This window comes from Apis mellifera, linkage group LG6, assembly GCF_003254395.2.
Source record: "Apis mellifera strain DH4 linkage group LG6, Amel_HAv3.1, whole genome shotgun sequence".
Taxonomy (NCBI): Eukaryota; Metazoa; Arthropoda; class Insecta; order Hymenoptera; family Apidae; genus Apis; species Apis mellifera.
In genome coordinates, this window is record NC_037643.1 from 16006841 (window position 1) to 16024003 (window position 17163).

The 17163-nt window shown below is 34.1% G+C and overlaps 1 protein-coding gene across 1 annotated transcript in view; it reads right to left on the minus strand.

Moving 5' to 3' along the window:
* The window catches only part of LOC411670 (LON peptidase N-terminal domain and RING finger protein 1), a 67705-nt gene extending 64555 nt beyond the window's left edge, over positions 1 to 3150 (minus strand). Inside the window, exon 1 of the mRNA XM_006570937.3 lies at positions 957 to 3150. Within this exon, the coding sequence (XP_006571000.1) occupies positions 957 to 1527 (571 nt within the window). The 5' untranslated portion in view covers positions 1528 to 3150. The remainder of the gene's footprint in view (positions 1 to 956) is intronic.
* Positions 3151 to 17163: the final 14013 nt, after the last annotated feature.

Below are 17163 nucleotides of genomic sequence, written 5' to 3' on the forward strand. Positions count from 1 at the left end.
AATAATTTTAATAAAGTTTAAAAAAAAAGAAATTCGAAAATCGTTTCCAATTAATAAAACAATGTTGTTTCGTCAACGATAATAAAATTAGAAATAAATATTCGTATATAATTGTAAATTTATATTCAATATGTCATCCATCTCTGCAGGATACCAAAATCGTAAATAATATAATTTATAATTTATTATAATATTATAATATATATATATATATATAATATTGTAATTATAATTTAACCTAACCTAAACCTAGATTAAAAATATTCGCTTTTATGAGAAATTAAAAAAAAAAAATTTAGAACGGTCATATTCTTTCGTACATCTTCGCTATCTTTGAAATCGGAACATGCAAATTAATTCGATCTTCTGCGGTTCGTAACGCTATCCGGATTCGCTGTTTCGTAATGATCTTTATGTAACTACTTTGTAATCTGTGGTGAGAATTTAGTAGCGCGAATAAACTTTTCTCTAAAACGCAAATATATTTTTGCGACTGGTTGTATAAAAAGGAAAACAAAGGATAAATCGAGACGACACCGTGGGGTTAAATCGTAAAATGTATACATATACATACTGTCTGGGTACATAAGCCATTTTCTGTGCGGCAATAAAGGAAAAAAAATCATCTTTACGTATCTCAAGATAAAACTAATCCGACGACTAAACGACTAATCTTCGTGATCGTTTTCTCTTGGGGGAAAGTTCCTGTGATAAATCGTAATCCATATAAATATTTTCGAAACGATCGAATACGATATATTAACGTCAAATAATATCGAATATTTCAAATTTAAAAGTATATATAAACAATAAAAAATAAAGATGCTCAACTTTAATACTATCGTAGTATTCAAATTTAATCTGTTTTAATCTTTTAAAAAATTCTTCATGATAAAGTGCCGCAAATAAAAGAATGAATGAAACAAGATTGTTAAAAAAATAAAAGAAACACTCACCAAGATGAACCGCCAAATTGTATCTCTCGAGGGCTTGACCCAAGTGTCCCTCTTTCATCAGAATATCACCCTCGTGTCTAGCCCTGCTGGCCTCTGCTTCTCGCGGCCACCACTTTTCCACCAGTCTCTGCACTAACACATTCGTCTCACTCACAGTGACGATTTTCTGCCCGCACACGCGACAGCCTTTGCCCGGCTCCACGCAATTTTTGCAATACGTATGGCCGCAGTTCGATGTCACCGGTTGGCACAGTGTTCCCTCGCACAAGGGGCACGCGAAAGACGTTTCGATTTTTCTTCGAAAATTGATGGTTGTAGTCGCAGCCCCAGACAATTCGTCCAACAAAGCGTTCGCCAGATGTTTCAGTCGCTCCGGTGCCACAGATCCCACCGCTAAACATTTCGAGTAAACACCAATGGACTCTCTGATACGTCCACATTTGGCCAAGGAATCTCCGTAGCCGACGAGCACCTCAAAACTCGGTGCTTGCTGCTTCAAACTACGCTCGTACATCTCTACAGCTAAGCGATAATTGCGCGAGGCGAAAGCTTCTTTTGCCAACTCGGTCATATTCAATGATCGTATACCGAAATGCCGAAATCTTTCAAAGCACTTTCCTCACTTTCGAAATCAGTTTTCGAAGAAACGACGCGCCTACGTTTACGTTATGAAAGATTACGTATAAGCGTTGATCGCGAGATAAATGGGAACGATCCGTTGGTCGATAATATCGAGAGGATAAATTTAAGAACGATGCACATTTTATTTCATCGGATCACTCCAAAAATCGTCTCGATCTTTCTCTCGTTTATATTTTTCTTTTCCTTCTTTCTTCAAGATAAAAAAAACAATCGTATCGATCGCTTGTCTGGAAAAACAACGTTGTCTCGATGCAACAAAAACACTTGACACAGTGAGGGGCAATGATTTTATCGGACAAGCTTGGTATTTATTAATATCAATACCCCGGAAGAGCTATAGTTTGATAAGTCGATTGATTGCTCGCACGTTTGACAGCTAGCCGGCCACGCGGTAAAAGTATTCACGATACACACCGCGCAGAGATAACACTACGTACAGCACGACGACGCACCGACGACTGCTGGCTTGGCTGTCACCGCTCGCTCGGGCCACTGTCAGAAACATAAACCGGACGAGGGGTGGCCAACAGCAGTGGTGGTGGTGGTGGTGGCGGCGTCGGTGCAATCGTGGTGGTACCAAACGATGGCGACAACAGCGCCGCGCGGCGGTACATACACCTTCGACTCTTCACTGCCTCTACCTCACCAACTGTTTCGTGATACCACCACAAACTGTACTATATCACGGGTCTACGTTCTACGTAGGCGTCGCGTCGAGCCACACCCCCCACTACGGAATATCATCCTGCCACCACGAAGATCCCCTTTGATCCGCTCAGCTTAACCCTTGCCCTCTTCTTAACCTTATCAGGATGCCTCTGTTTTTTTATATTCCGATCGACCGAGCAATGCATTATTCCAAATATAACAGTTTGGACGAATTCATTATTTCTCAATGAATTTGTTATTTTTGACACTTTATTTCAAAACAATTCTTTTTATTTCTTCGAATTGAATCTCACTTCAACACGCATCCGAATCGAAGAATCTTTCTTGAATATTCTTTATTGTGACGTATCATTGAAGTACTGTTCATCATTGCGGTCGACATGGAAGTATCAACAGGCTCTTTCGAAGCATGTCTTCATAGTATTCGAATGTATCGAACGGCGTCCTGTTCCCTAGCTACCCGCGCTCCACCAATGAAGCTAAAAGTCGTCGAGGCAGAAATCTTCTTAAGTGAACGAACGTGATACGAAACTTTCGATGCGGATTATATGGTAAAACAGGTTGCGATTCGACGAGGGTGACGAGACGCAAGGGTAGTGTAGCACTTAATCAAGACACTTGTTGTTGCTCGCTCGTTATCTTCGTTTCGGTCATTCGTATCGAGAAATGAATTCGTCAAAAGGATATACGAAGCAAAAGAACATGACACAGAACACATACGGGATCTTTTCGTTACGGGTAAAGCTGTGGACGAAGCAGCGGGATGCGCGATTGCGGAGCTTACATAAAGAGCGTCGCGTCAGTGCACAAAACGTGGCGGGAGCGAGGCGAGTTTCGATTGGATCAATTATTCCACGGGCGAGCCTCGGCTCTCCGGGCTCTAGGAATCTTACTGAGCATGAGCAGTAACGTTACTTGGTCTACGTCGTGGTATTCCGTTTTACCCGGCACCAAGAGCAGACCTGCGTGCGCTGCTCCCCTCGCTGTGTGATCGTGCGTGAGTCAGTGTGCACCGACCGTTGACTACGCAGACGCGCTATAAACGCACTGCTCGCTTCCTTTCTCTTTCTTTCTCATATGCGCGCGCGTTCGTGACCACGTTTGCGCGATGCAACCGAAACACTCGAGACGATTCGGTTCGCGCGCGTGTAAGCTCATGCGTATGTATATATGTATAATGAATATTATATATATATGTATATAATTGATGACATTCGCGTATTTTTAAAAAAATGATTATTTTGATTTTATCTCTGATTTGTACGGACATTATAAAAGAAAATGTGTTGATTTATTCTATAAATAGTGATGATGACAATTTTTTTTACATTTTTAATGTTATATCTCAAATAATGCTGATATAAAAAAAAAATAAAATATAAAACAAAATATCATTACTAATGATATCGAAGTATACGGAAGAAAATATCAACTAATTATTATCGTTCTACTAATATATACATGTATATATAATCAACATATTAGCCACGTGTAGTTAATATTTTTAATTATGAACCAAGCTTAAGCCATCTTTATAAACTATTTGTCATGGACATGTCGATCGATAAGTTTAATTTATTGAAATTTCCAGATTTCAAAACCTCATAAAAGTAACAAAAGTCGGATTAAAATTCATTCGTTAACCTATAAGAGAGAAAAATAGAAAAATATCATAATACAGATAAGTCAGATGGATTAAAATTTTTTTTTTATAGCAAAAGAATATGCAAATATTTATGCCGATATTTAAGAATATCAACGCAATTGCGTGTAATACACGATTATCCTTGTCACGGTAAATACCTATTTATTAGATGATAAATCTTCTTATTAATTTCTACACGTCGTCATTATATGATCGACGTATAAATGGATTTTCACGTTAATTATCGTCTCCTTTGTGGATAACCAGTTTCATTTATTTCACGTTTCACTTTCGACGAAGTAGCGGTGTCATGTTCGGTTCGTTGTACGAGAAATATTTCATTGTCAACGATCGTCAATCGTGCTGAATTCTATTTACTTAGCTCGTTCGTCCTGCCACCTGATGTTTCGAAACAAAAGCAGCTGACCCCATCATTGGACAGAATAATTTGCAAGCATAGTATCTGCCGTCGGTGCGTGTCGTTTAAAATTACATAACATTGTTTGCGTTTCGTTAAAGTTTCGTGGTAAATGACGTTAAAATCAACGGAATACGGAATACGCCGGCAAACAAATATCGATAATTATCTAATACAAATGATAAATATTTTGTACCATTTGCCCGTGGAAATCAATATGATCTTTTAATCGACAATCGTCTAATTTCAAAATTTCAAGAGGATTTCAAGAGGATTTCGGATTGTCTTAATAATGATATATCGAAAAAATTTTTTTGATAAATAAATAAACGCGTGATTCTTATCTATATAATCGAACATCTCGATTTATCTAGATTTTTTTTGAAGCTCTTTTAATTCATCCATAATCGACAAACATCACGACATTCATTTATAGTTGTCATTGGATATTAATGTAGAAAAGAAATATTTTTCAATAAAAAATTTACGTAACGTAGATTAATTTCAAAGTAGAATCTCTGCAATCATCTTCTACGCTCGTAAAAAACATAGTCTCAACGAGATGAAACCTTTTACCTCTATTTGCAATACAACAGCAATTACGCTTAATGAAACCTACGTTACCCACTTTTTCTCATAAACACTGCGACACGAACACAGAGAAACTCTCAATTTTCTGCGGTAAAAATTCACAACTATAGTTTAGTAACCCTAATTGACTCCATTTCCTCGCACCATTTTTTTTTTTTTTTTTTTTTTTTTTTTTACAGAAATGCAGAATACGTCATCAGCTACTTTCGTCACGTTCTCGAAGCAGAATCATATCAATTGTATCGTAATTGTGAATGAAGCTTGATGATTTTATTGAACAAAAAAATACTGCGATTCTCGTTTGAAAAAATATTAATCACTTACACACATACGTATATAATCTATTATTAGTTACATTATTCATTAATGATAAATAGAATTCTGTCATTTATCATTGGTTCATATTAAGTTAATAATAATAAGAACGATAAATAAATGTGTCAATTAATAAAAATTAATGCAGTTTTTGAGATAAATATTTATTTATTACGTATGTATATCTAATATGTATTATTTTTATATTATATTATAAAAAGAAATTCGATATTCATTTTCATATGTTTATAATAATATCACACAGTTCAATATAATATCAAATTATATCACTTTGAAGATTTCTATATTTAATATAAAAATTAACAATTAAAATTCGATATTTACATATATTTAATACAAAAATGAAATTTCAATGCATCTAACCTAAAAATTATGGAAAATTCGATATTTCGAAATCTATTATTTAAAACTCTTCGTTAATAATAATAAAAATTTATTATTAAAATTCTTATTATATTATCTCTCTATCTGTCAATTTCACCATTTCTGCACAACTTCACGATTCTTGGCCGGCGAGGTTATGTTTCGATTCGACAAACGAGATGGTAGATTTACATTCGATTTAACAATCGAAACGTCTGCGGAAAAATTCGAAAAACGGAACACTTAATCTCCGCTTGCATATACGCATTTATCTGGTAGCTTACGTAAGGTATTTGTGTCGTACGAAGAGTCACCTTTGCCGATCGCAAAACAAATTGTTAATCATCGAAATACGGCGTATCTTGGCGTTACGTAAATGGTTTACGCATGGCAGACACCCGCGTACGTATAACGGAGACGCCACGTGGCCACTTTTTTTGGCGGTATTCAAAAAGGACAAAAAAATATTATGTCTCGGAGACGATCGAGAAAATACACGCGGATACTGTTAGAAATCTTAGACCAGCTTGAAGCTGGCCACGCGATCCGTGATTACGTCACGTTGTCAGCACTGTCACTTGCTTTCGCGCATCGCGATAGTTTCGTGACGTGAAGTTTCGTGAAAATGCTATAGAATTCTTTGTGCAAAATGAAAGAACGAATAGATTAATAAATTTCTTGCGATTACGACGAAAGAAATTATTATGTTGAAAGATATGAAAAGTACACTGTATTTTTGTATATTTATCGATTTATTAATCCTGAAATATTACAAATTAATGTGAAATATATAATATTTAACCTAAAATTTCAAAAACTTGGAAAAAACAGGAAGCTTCACATTTTTTGGATTCTTCTCGAAAAACATTTTACTTTTTTGAGTAAATTAATTGTATTTCAAGAAAACTTATCAAAAACGTTGTCAATCAAAAAGCTTATAACAATTCTTCTTAACAATTGATATATTAAAAAATAAATATATTCGGAAATATTAATAAAAACAAGATAAAAATCATATTAAATTTCGCTTATAAATCTTATTATTCATTAAAGCCATATTCATGAAAGCCATTCTATTTAATCTTTTAGAAAAAAAAAATTAATCGCGATAATAAAAAGATTCCGCAAAAAAATAGAGCACGAAAAGTTCAATTCCTCTTCAAAGCGTCTAATTATTCTTGGCTGAAAAGCTTAACCGCTGTAACCATTAAATTCTCTCCCCTTCTCACTCTCTCCCCACTCTCTTCATAATGAACCGAGCTACTCGTTGCGCCTCCTTTCTCTCGAGTTTTTAATCTCGAACGGATATAAGAGAAATAACGGATATAATCGTATTGCGATATCAATATTTGTTTAATTAGCTTTTCTTGAGCGAGCATTTCCACGCTTTTTTCTTCAGATAACCGACCCTCTGACATAAACACGCCACGAAACTAACTTTCGATCAGCATGATCTATCGACAAGATTTCACAATTGTGCCTCATTCGCGGCGTATTTATAAGCGTCAATTTGCTCGCGATTTATGGAATAGCCGCGTTAGTTAACCAGATTCGTGGATATCTCGCAGTGGATGAGAGAATGTCCGTCCAATTGATGGACTTTCGGAGAGAGAGACGAGATTGCAACACTTGGCAAAAATGTGGCTAGAAGTCGCCTCGCTGGACGGCTATGTTTGGAACTGTTACATAAAGTCTCCTCCGCCGACCGATCTATCATGAGGAGACCTTATTAGATCAAGCATGGAAAGCCATCCGCCTGTAAAATCGTTGCCAACCAGATAAACTTCGCGATTGTTGAATCGATATCGGAATTTTGCGTAATTTATATTAATAATTATATCGGGATGTTGTTCTATTTTGTTCGATAAATGATACAAATGTATTATACAGCTATATTAAAAAAAAAAATAATAATAATAAATATGTACAAGCAAACAAAGACTGGTTTTGAGGTTAAGTTCAAGTAATTAATATTAGCTTTAAGACTGGTTTAACTTCTTTCTCCTTTACATTTCCTTCTCTCTGCATATTGATTCTAAATATACACTTTTTAAAATCCTTGTAATCAAGTTGCATTTGCATGTCCTTCATTTGAAATTTAAAATAAGTTTTCCCACTGAAGTTTCATAACAGCGATTTATCTTTTAAAAATACATTTTTAAGACATTTTTAAAACACTTGTAGGATGTTTTCTTGTTACTTGATATTCGACTCAAAACATAACTATTAAACATTCGTAAACATTCATCTCTATCACGGATTTTCATCCGTGATTATTTCCAAGTTGAAAGTCATTTTAACGAAAGATTTTGCTACAAAAATGGAACACGATTCGAAACAGGTTAAGGTTATATTGCACTGTCACAATCCAAATTTTTTACGGAACATCGAAAGAATATTTATGGTATTTCAGAGATCAACGGACGATCGTGTTATCGAGCAGATGCTACAACAACGATTCTAAGTCGGGAAATCCTAATGACGCGGCAAGTTCAACGACTACATAACACTATTTATCATCGCGTGACGTATGACCAACTGTCTCCGCTGTACGAGGAAAAGCGCCATGCGGCTTGACGCCGCCGGGAGAGGGCATTGTTGATCGTGTCTCACGTCTCGATGCTTAAAAATAAGAACGCGGTAAATACTGGTGAGCCTTTATGTAATGAATGAGCGTGAATTAACAGAGCAACACGAGATCGAGCGTGGCGTCGTCCCACGTTAAGTGTATATGGCTTTCAACTGTGATCGAGTCAACGACGCAACGTAGTTTTATTCTCGGAGTGGTAAACAATTCGTTGTACTGGGAACACCGGTGCGCGCGACGGCCCGTAGAATCAGCGCGCAGCTTATGTAATATATTTCAGATAGAATTCGCACCTTACATAATTACGTTGCCATAGACCGACCGTGTAGAGTCGAAAATTTTGCACGCGTTAAACTCATGACTATCAATCTATCAATATGCATCGGTCACTTTTGTTGATGAAGAATTAATTCTTCAAATATAATTTTTCACGGAAAGATTAATTTGAATTTTTAATTGACTTTTGAACATGACATTTGCCGAGGAACAGAAATATCGTAGAATGAACGTCGCGATGACAAGGAAGGAGATATATACGTAAGATGAACAATAAAAATAGGAGAGTGGATGGATGAATTGTTGGACGTAAAATATCAGTAGAATGAGTAGAATAGTGAAAGATTAAGCAGACCGAAATATGAATTAACAAAAAATAAACAAAAATGGTAGAATGATGAGGCGATTAAAAGGTAAGCAAATGAATAAAGTGTGCGATAATAATATATATTCAACATTTATTCAATTCAAAAATTATGACAAATGTTTAAAATTATATATTGATCAACGAATATTAACATTTCGAGATACATACTGTAGAAATCAATGAAAAATAATTTTACGTGACACGGAACATGTTTCGAATCGGTTAATTCTAAGAAAAGCTTGTTTCTCGTGAAAATTAACGCAGTTCGATGCTGTGACGTAACAATAGTTACGTAGACGAAACACTTTGGCCGGGAACGTGATATTTCACGAAGCTTTGCACACGTCGAAGTTTCGAACGAATTCAGATGTTATCGTCTTCTCTCTCTTTCTCTCTCTCTCTCTCTCTCTCTCTCTCTCTCTCTCCTTTTTTTTTCTTATAACTAATGAATATAAAAAACGATCACAAATATAATTGTATAGAAAAATCGGGAATAATAATAACGAATTCGACGTAGCACACAATAAGCAAAACCGAATCAGCTTCGATTTTTTTTCGAAAAAGTTTTTCAAAAACCACGAGATTCGAGGCCAAAAGTGTATGTAACTTTCGCTCGCCAAGTAATTAATTATCAAGGATGCGAGTCTGTTTACGAAACAGCCGACTTGTCTAATTATAAATTGCGGTTGGATGATATTTGCGTATAGGATATTATATGCGCCTCTAGAATTTCGGGTTACATATATCAATCTCTCTCTCTCTCTTTCTGGGAATGCCACAATATACAAAACAACCCGAAATCAACCGTTTAAAAATAGCGTGATCAAAAAAAAAAGTATGGAAAACATTTTCGTTCCATTACGAAACTATTTACTTTCTTCTCGCTCGTTTATTGCGACAAATGTCAACAAAGTATCCACTGTGTATAGCACCACTGTGTACCACGTTATTGCGTAACAAAGACACGAGCAAAAGATGAAATGTTACAAAACTGTTTCGCCCACGGCGGGGGGGGGGGAATGATACATAAGTGCGAAATTAATTCGAAGAAAGAAAAAAAATAATAATAAAAATAATAAAAAAAAAATATATAACGGCGGCATCGGGTTCGAATATTTTTTTTTTTTTTTTTTTTATCTATAGGGCGAATATTTCGTTATACAAATAAAATACGAAATAACTATAAGAGGAACATACGTGGATACCGATTTCGCGAATAATCTCTCTTATATAAGAGAATATAAGGTTTTTATATTCAACTCCGCCTCTATACACAATAAAATTACATTTTTTAATATTAACGAAGACATTGTATATATATATATATATATATAATCAAGAGTCGTTATTCAAAACGTATCGATTTCTAGAAAAATGATAATAAACGATAATAAATATTCTGGCGACTGGAGGAAACGTGTGGGAAGTTCGACTGAGAGAGAGAGAGAGAGATTTTGTGTGTGTGTGTGTGTGTGTGTGTGTGTGTGTGTGTGTGTGTGTGTGTGTGTGTGTGTGTGTGTGTGTGTGTGTGTGTGTGTGTGTGTGTGTGTGTGTGTGTGTGTGTGTGAAGAGGGGGGGAGGGAGAGGGAGAGGGGGAGGGGGAGGGGAGGGAGAGGGAGAGGGAGAGAGAGAGAGAGAGAGAGAGAGAGAGAGAGAGAGAGAGAGAGAGAGAGAGAGAGAGAGAGAGAGAGAGAGAGAGAGAGAGAGAGAGAGAGAGAGAGAGAGAGAGAGAGAGAGAGAGAGAGAGAGAGAGAGAGAGAGAGAGAGAGAGAGAGAGAGAGAGAGAGAGAGAGAGAGAGAATTTTCGATATCGTTCTGAGAACGCGGTCATGCAATCGATATCGCGTAACGTAGACGAATAGCTACATCGTAAATATCTCGTCTCTCTCGGTGGTGCTGGTGTAATTATCTGTATTAATTGATTCATCATTATATAATAGGCGGTTACTGTTTACACAGATTCGCTTTATATCGGGCCGAGATATACGTATATAATTTATCGTGTCTCCCTTTCGAAAATGTTTTCATAATAACAAATTCCCATTGTGTTCTATTCTTGGCTTACATACAATACAAAATGGATCACAATGCGAGCATTTAACTATATAACCGCGCAATTTTCATTGGATCGAAAGAAATATCATCTTGTCACTTCTAAAATTATTTAATCCTAAGCACGTCTCTTTTTCTTCTTTTTCCTCTCCCCCCCCCCCCCCACGCCAAATAACACGTTACATCCGAAATAAATATCTGTGTACACATACGTTGACAATTAATAATTTTATATAACGTTAGCTCGAAAAATAAACACATAATTAGGAAATTAATTCAATTTGCAAATTAAACGAGTTGTAATTTATGTTAATTACAACAGACTTGTGTATTTAGTCTGTATAGTGCTAAGAAAATTATATAAAGGTTTAAAGAAAATTATTCAACCAATTTATTTTTTATTTTTTAAAAGAATATTATATTCAGAGATGATATATTACATCAAAGATATTTACTTTCAAAATAATGATTGTCAAATAAAATAAAATATTATTAATGCCTCGAATTTTTTGTTTTCATTATTAATGAAAAAATTCTCTAATGAAAGATTCTTCGACAGATTTTTTTTTTTTTTTTTTTCTTAGTTTGAAGATTTTAATTCAAAAAGAATAAAACGTATATCATGCGACGTCTCTAAAAAGATTATTAAATAAATATATCAATGATGTTCGTAATCAATGTGAAACGTTTCATAAAGATAATGTTTCCACGAATAAAAAAAAAATTTATATTATTCACAAACCGATCTGAAATAGATACAAAATATTGTGAATTTGTCGTTTAACATCGACTGCTGCGATTATTAGCCGCGTCGTGAATTTTTAACCAACGGTAGTTCTAAACGGTCATCTGTTCAACTAAAAGTGAATAACAAAAAATTATTGATTTATCAAATATTGATTCTGTGCAAACTTCTTTGCGGATATTATCCGGCGGCTATCATGCAAATCCAAGCGGATTGATTTTTACGATTAAAAATTCGTTGACATCGCGGGTTAATAATCGACAGTGGCGGCTTGTTTGGCAACTGATCGCACAGTAGACGCTTCGAATACCACGGGCCGCCGAAGAAATGTTATAAAATTCGCGCTTCCACCGGCATTAAACACGTGCTAACCGTCGCACGCCGATCGACGGCCTGCTGGCCACGACCACGTGCTCGAGTATGCTTCTCAAGAAACTGTCGTAAACTTTACATAACACGACTTGGCCGCACGCGTGCGCCTCACGCACGTGAGTGAGCCACGTATGTATCCACTTTACTTACACGTAACCGGGGACACGATGTGTGGCTGGCTGAGAGAAGTCGCCGCCCGCCCGATCTCGAGAGCCCGAGAATCCAACCATGGTTTATGTAACCGGAGATTGTGTTAAACGGAATCCTCTTTCTTCTCTTCGTTTTCCTCCACCGTCGTTGCCGTTGTTTTTCCGCTCGATTCGCATTCCGCCGTCCCGTACAGCCGTTGCCACGACTCGGCATAACTGTAAGAAAGGTGAAAGAGGAGGGGATAGAAGGAGGAAGGGAATGATCGAGTTTTAGTCGTTACTATTTCGTACAGATGGCAATGGTGGAAAGGAGGCGAATTAAACAGTAGCGGACGAACGAGAGAAACTTAGACCAGACATTCGGTTTTTGCGTAACGATCCCTCTTCGCGGGGAATGAGCAGTGTGATGAAATCGAGTGAGTAAACGTTGCTGGGATTAGTCAGACTTTGCGCCGATGGTTTGGATTGTTGTTTAATTAGTATTCATATTTGTTAAACGATATGAAAAAGATTATAATAACGATTCTTCTTAATTTTTGGAATAGAAAAAAAAAAAAAAGATGAAATAATTTTGTTTGCAAGTTTATTTGTAAGCTTCTCTTATATAGCCATAGATATATAACCTGAAAATTGTTTCAAATTTTAAATTAAAAAGTTTTGAAATGTGCAAATGTTTCATCTAGTGTAAATATGTGCAAAAAATAAATATTAATAATTATTAATTACAATAGATGTTATATTGAAGTTTGAAGAAAGTTTTATCGATTATGAATAATATTTAAATTGTATTGGTTCATACATTTAAAAATTTATTAATTTTAAACATGAATATATTATCTGTAAACTGTATTTCTAGGAATAGATGAAGGAAAGGAAGTTTGTTGATTAAGTAAAAGTAAAAGTTATATTAATTATAATTACATTGTAAATATTGACTTTGATATTTAAACATTGATTATACTTATCTAATACTTATATACTTGACTTATTTGTCAAGATTTTTAATATCTATATACTGTTATTAATTATTTTCTCTCTTTTGTATCTACAGTTTGTATTTTATAATAAAACTTTTACTTATCGATTCCGCAGATGTAATGTTCTTATCTATTTTTATGTGTTTGTATACATAAAAATGTCTTATTTTTGAATAACAACAGATGAATAATGACAACGACCTCGATGAAACAAAAAAAGAAACTCTAAGATATCTATTTTTATTTTTTCCTTTCACCCTCCTTTTTATTTTGTTTTATACAGATACATATCTTGTACATATATTTCTACTATACCGACGGAAAACTAACAAATTCATTTCCTTCTTGAAGGAAATTATTATAAAAAATTAATCGATCGAAATTAATTGGCTGTCATTCCATCATTTTATCAATGATTCATTAATAAAGAAACTTATTTTCGTTCGTTTCTTTTTTTATCATTTTATCCTTTCAATTCTCTTCTCTATACCAACCTAACCTTTCTATTGCTTACAAGAAAGCTATTGATACCAACCTGCTCGATTCGTTTATATCTCGTATCGCGATCTCGATATCACCAGATTCACTGTAACAATGAGAGTATTCATGTTCAAAAGCATTGCAATAACGATCGGTGTAAACTTTATTTCAACATTCACATTGTGATTTTTCATAAAAATCCTTCAAAAAATATTCACTATGTAACTTTCGATCCTTTTTATCGCGCATATTGGTTTCGTAGGTTAAACGCATTATTTATGTAATACCATACATCGTATTGTGAGTGTTACGTAACAAAGAAGTTACATAATGTGTTTTCCAAAAGTGAAGAAATAAACTTAGATCACTGTGATTTCAACAAGAGGACGCTTGAACGCTTTGATCTTCACTTCTTTCCTTGCTTTCTTATCCGATGTTCGATTCGCAGAACGATCGCGATTCCCGCTCACGCGTGCCGTCTCTTTCCAGTCGTGTGAACAACGAACTTTAGGTTTTCGTTCCGTTTGAAGTGAGATTAGTTTGTTTTAAGAGATCAAATATTTTGTAGAGAACAAAGAATATAGATATAAATATGAAATGTTCATTACTATTATTGAATGCTTCATTTTAAACGTATGTGTAAATTTTTTTCTTAGTTTTTCTAATAAAATATTCCAATTTTATTATGTATTATTAAAATTTTATTTATTCTAATTTATTAATACGTTGTTAATAATTTATAAATATATATTATTTATTATTTTGATCAAACATGACTTTTGTATCCATAATTTTGGAAAGAAGATTTAGATAATAAATATTTCAAAAATAGAATTATCAATATTTAAATGAGATATATTTATGCAATTATTTTTGATAAATATTATTAATAAATATTTTATTAATAGATACAATGTATTAAATAGATTTTAGAAAGCTCATTTATTTATTCCTTATTATTTTTATTCTCTTATCACTATTACCTAACCTAACTTTCATTACTTTTTAGGGAATGCCAATGTGACTTTTATACTAATCTTTCTTTTTTTAAATTCTTACTATTTCATTAATCTAATTTTATTATTCTATTCTACAACAAATAAGATATAAAAACGTTAACGCAAAAAATTTAATCTCAAGTTAACCTGTTTTTAACGATCAAAAAGAAAAAAAAATTATTTACTTTAACTAAATAAAATTTTCGTCTGAACGAGAGATAAGAAATATTGATAATGATATTATATTGACGTTGAATTGAATTCACGTAACGATTGAGAATATTGAAGTTAATTACGTAAAGGACAATCTGCCAGTTTAAGAAATTTTTCTTGCCCGTTATCATTCGTACGTGCATAGATGCACGAGTGAAAACAACACGGAGAACGATTATTCGCTTGGATTTGGCGACGTAACGAATAACCTCGGAGTCTTGCACAACAAATAGGTGCCTATACCTATCTTCGTAATAATGCAGTTACGAAAATGGCGCGATTACGTCTCCTTAGGCAACACCGACTCCAGCGCTAACTCTCCGGTACCATAATATTACCAACATTTTTTTTTACTCACCTCTATTCAGATTGCCTCGGTTACCTGATTTCACAAAATTCAATCAATTTGATTGCATGTATCGCCGTTTTTCTGGAATTTCTTCTTCTTTGCATTCTTTTCGAATTTTAATTACAAATTATTTCTCTCTCTTTTTCTGACATTGTTTATTTAGCGCTATTTTTTTGATTGAAAAAGATTATTACTCATTTTAATAAAATATTTAATTTACTTATGACGTTCTTTAATCTTATCCTTGATTTTATTTTACTTTTTATTATATATCTTTTATTTTGAAAAATTTATAATAAAACGCAATATCATTTCAGTATTTAACGAAATATTTATCCAATAAATTTTCTATAATTTTTTTTAGTTTATCTTACTACAGAGATAATAAGATTATTAAATTATCTGAAAATAATAAGACGTTAACAATTTCCAATTTTAAATATTTTGAAATTTTAAATATATCAATTCTAAAAATATTTTTCATCAATGTTTATATTATATATGATAAAAGTTTCCTTTCGTGATATATGTATCTGTTAAAATAATCACACATAGCAGTACAAGTACATGTACAAAATAATATTCCATTTTATCTCGTCGTTTTAATTTTTATTACATTTTTTTCAAAACATTTCTATCTTCATTAATGCATTTGCAAAACAGTTAAACTTTCAAAACTATAAACCAATATATATATATATATATTATTAGGAACATATTAACAGTTTACAAATGTACACATGTAATTGGAAACGTGGCATGAAATCTTCATAGAAATCAAGTGGAACGTAACAGTGAAAATAGTTGTCATAGGTGAGGATCAAGAATGGAACAAAAATTCCTAGCATGCGAGGATGTACGCGCATGGTATCAAACTGAAGTTGCATCGCACGACCACTGAACTTTGCGCAACTTCGGTTAGTACATGATACAAGATCGACATGGCAGAAACGCTTCCTGCTATCTGTGAATAGAACGCGGAGAATTGCCTTCGGTTGCTAGAAGTCGACCGCATAGTTCTCGTATTGCACAGGTATATATAACGTATATCATATATATTGCGAACAAACTTCGAAATATATTTAAAAGAACAATTTAAAAATAATCATAAAATTTTTCATTATCTACTGGTTTTTTAATAATGCATAAGAATTCATCAATTCTTTGTAAAAGAATTCAGAATTTTTAATGGATTGTTTTGAATTATTCAATGATTTCCCTCATTATTGTTTACGTTCTGTCTGCGTTGATTTTGATGGAACTTCTCAATGTCTTAACCTTTAATTCTTTATCGTCACTGTCGAGTCATAACAACATTGACGTTCCACGATCGAACAAAACGATAACGATATCGCTGTGGTATCATCCACTGCATTGGAATCACAATCGTGTCTCGTTATCTGGTGTGGGATCCGATTGTTCAATCCGCTTCATCGAAGTTTGCTTTGGAGGGAGATTAAGCGTCGCCTGTGCGAACGCCATGATCTTCATTTTGCTTTTATTCGGTAACGATCACTTCGTTACGTAAGATGCTTTGGTCCGTGACTAGGAGCACGTTGCTCGTGCCTCTTCCACGAATTTTGCAAATCTCGACGTTTTCGCAAAGATTGATCGATAAAAAGAATCATTCGTAAGAAATTTTATCGCTTTGTTTAAAATACAATTTTACTCGAGCATTTCGTAATAATAAAATTCAAAATAAAATTTATTCAATTAACTGCTTTATCTGCCCTATTTTAAAAATCGTATCGATGCAATTCGTAAAGTTGCACGGTTGATCAATCAAGAAAATACGCTGTCTTGTGCAATTTAGTTGCAATTCTTCGAGAAACGGTTAGAACCATTAATCGTAAAACCCTTTGCGATCGTGCACGCTTATACAACGATCGACGCTGATACCAGCGCTCCGCTACGACTCTTATGTAACTAGCCGTTTAATGTTTGAACAAATTGTACGATGTAGATTAAACATGGTTCA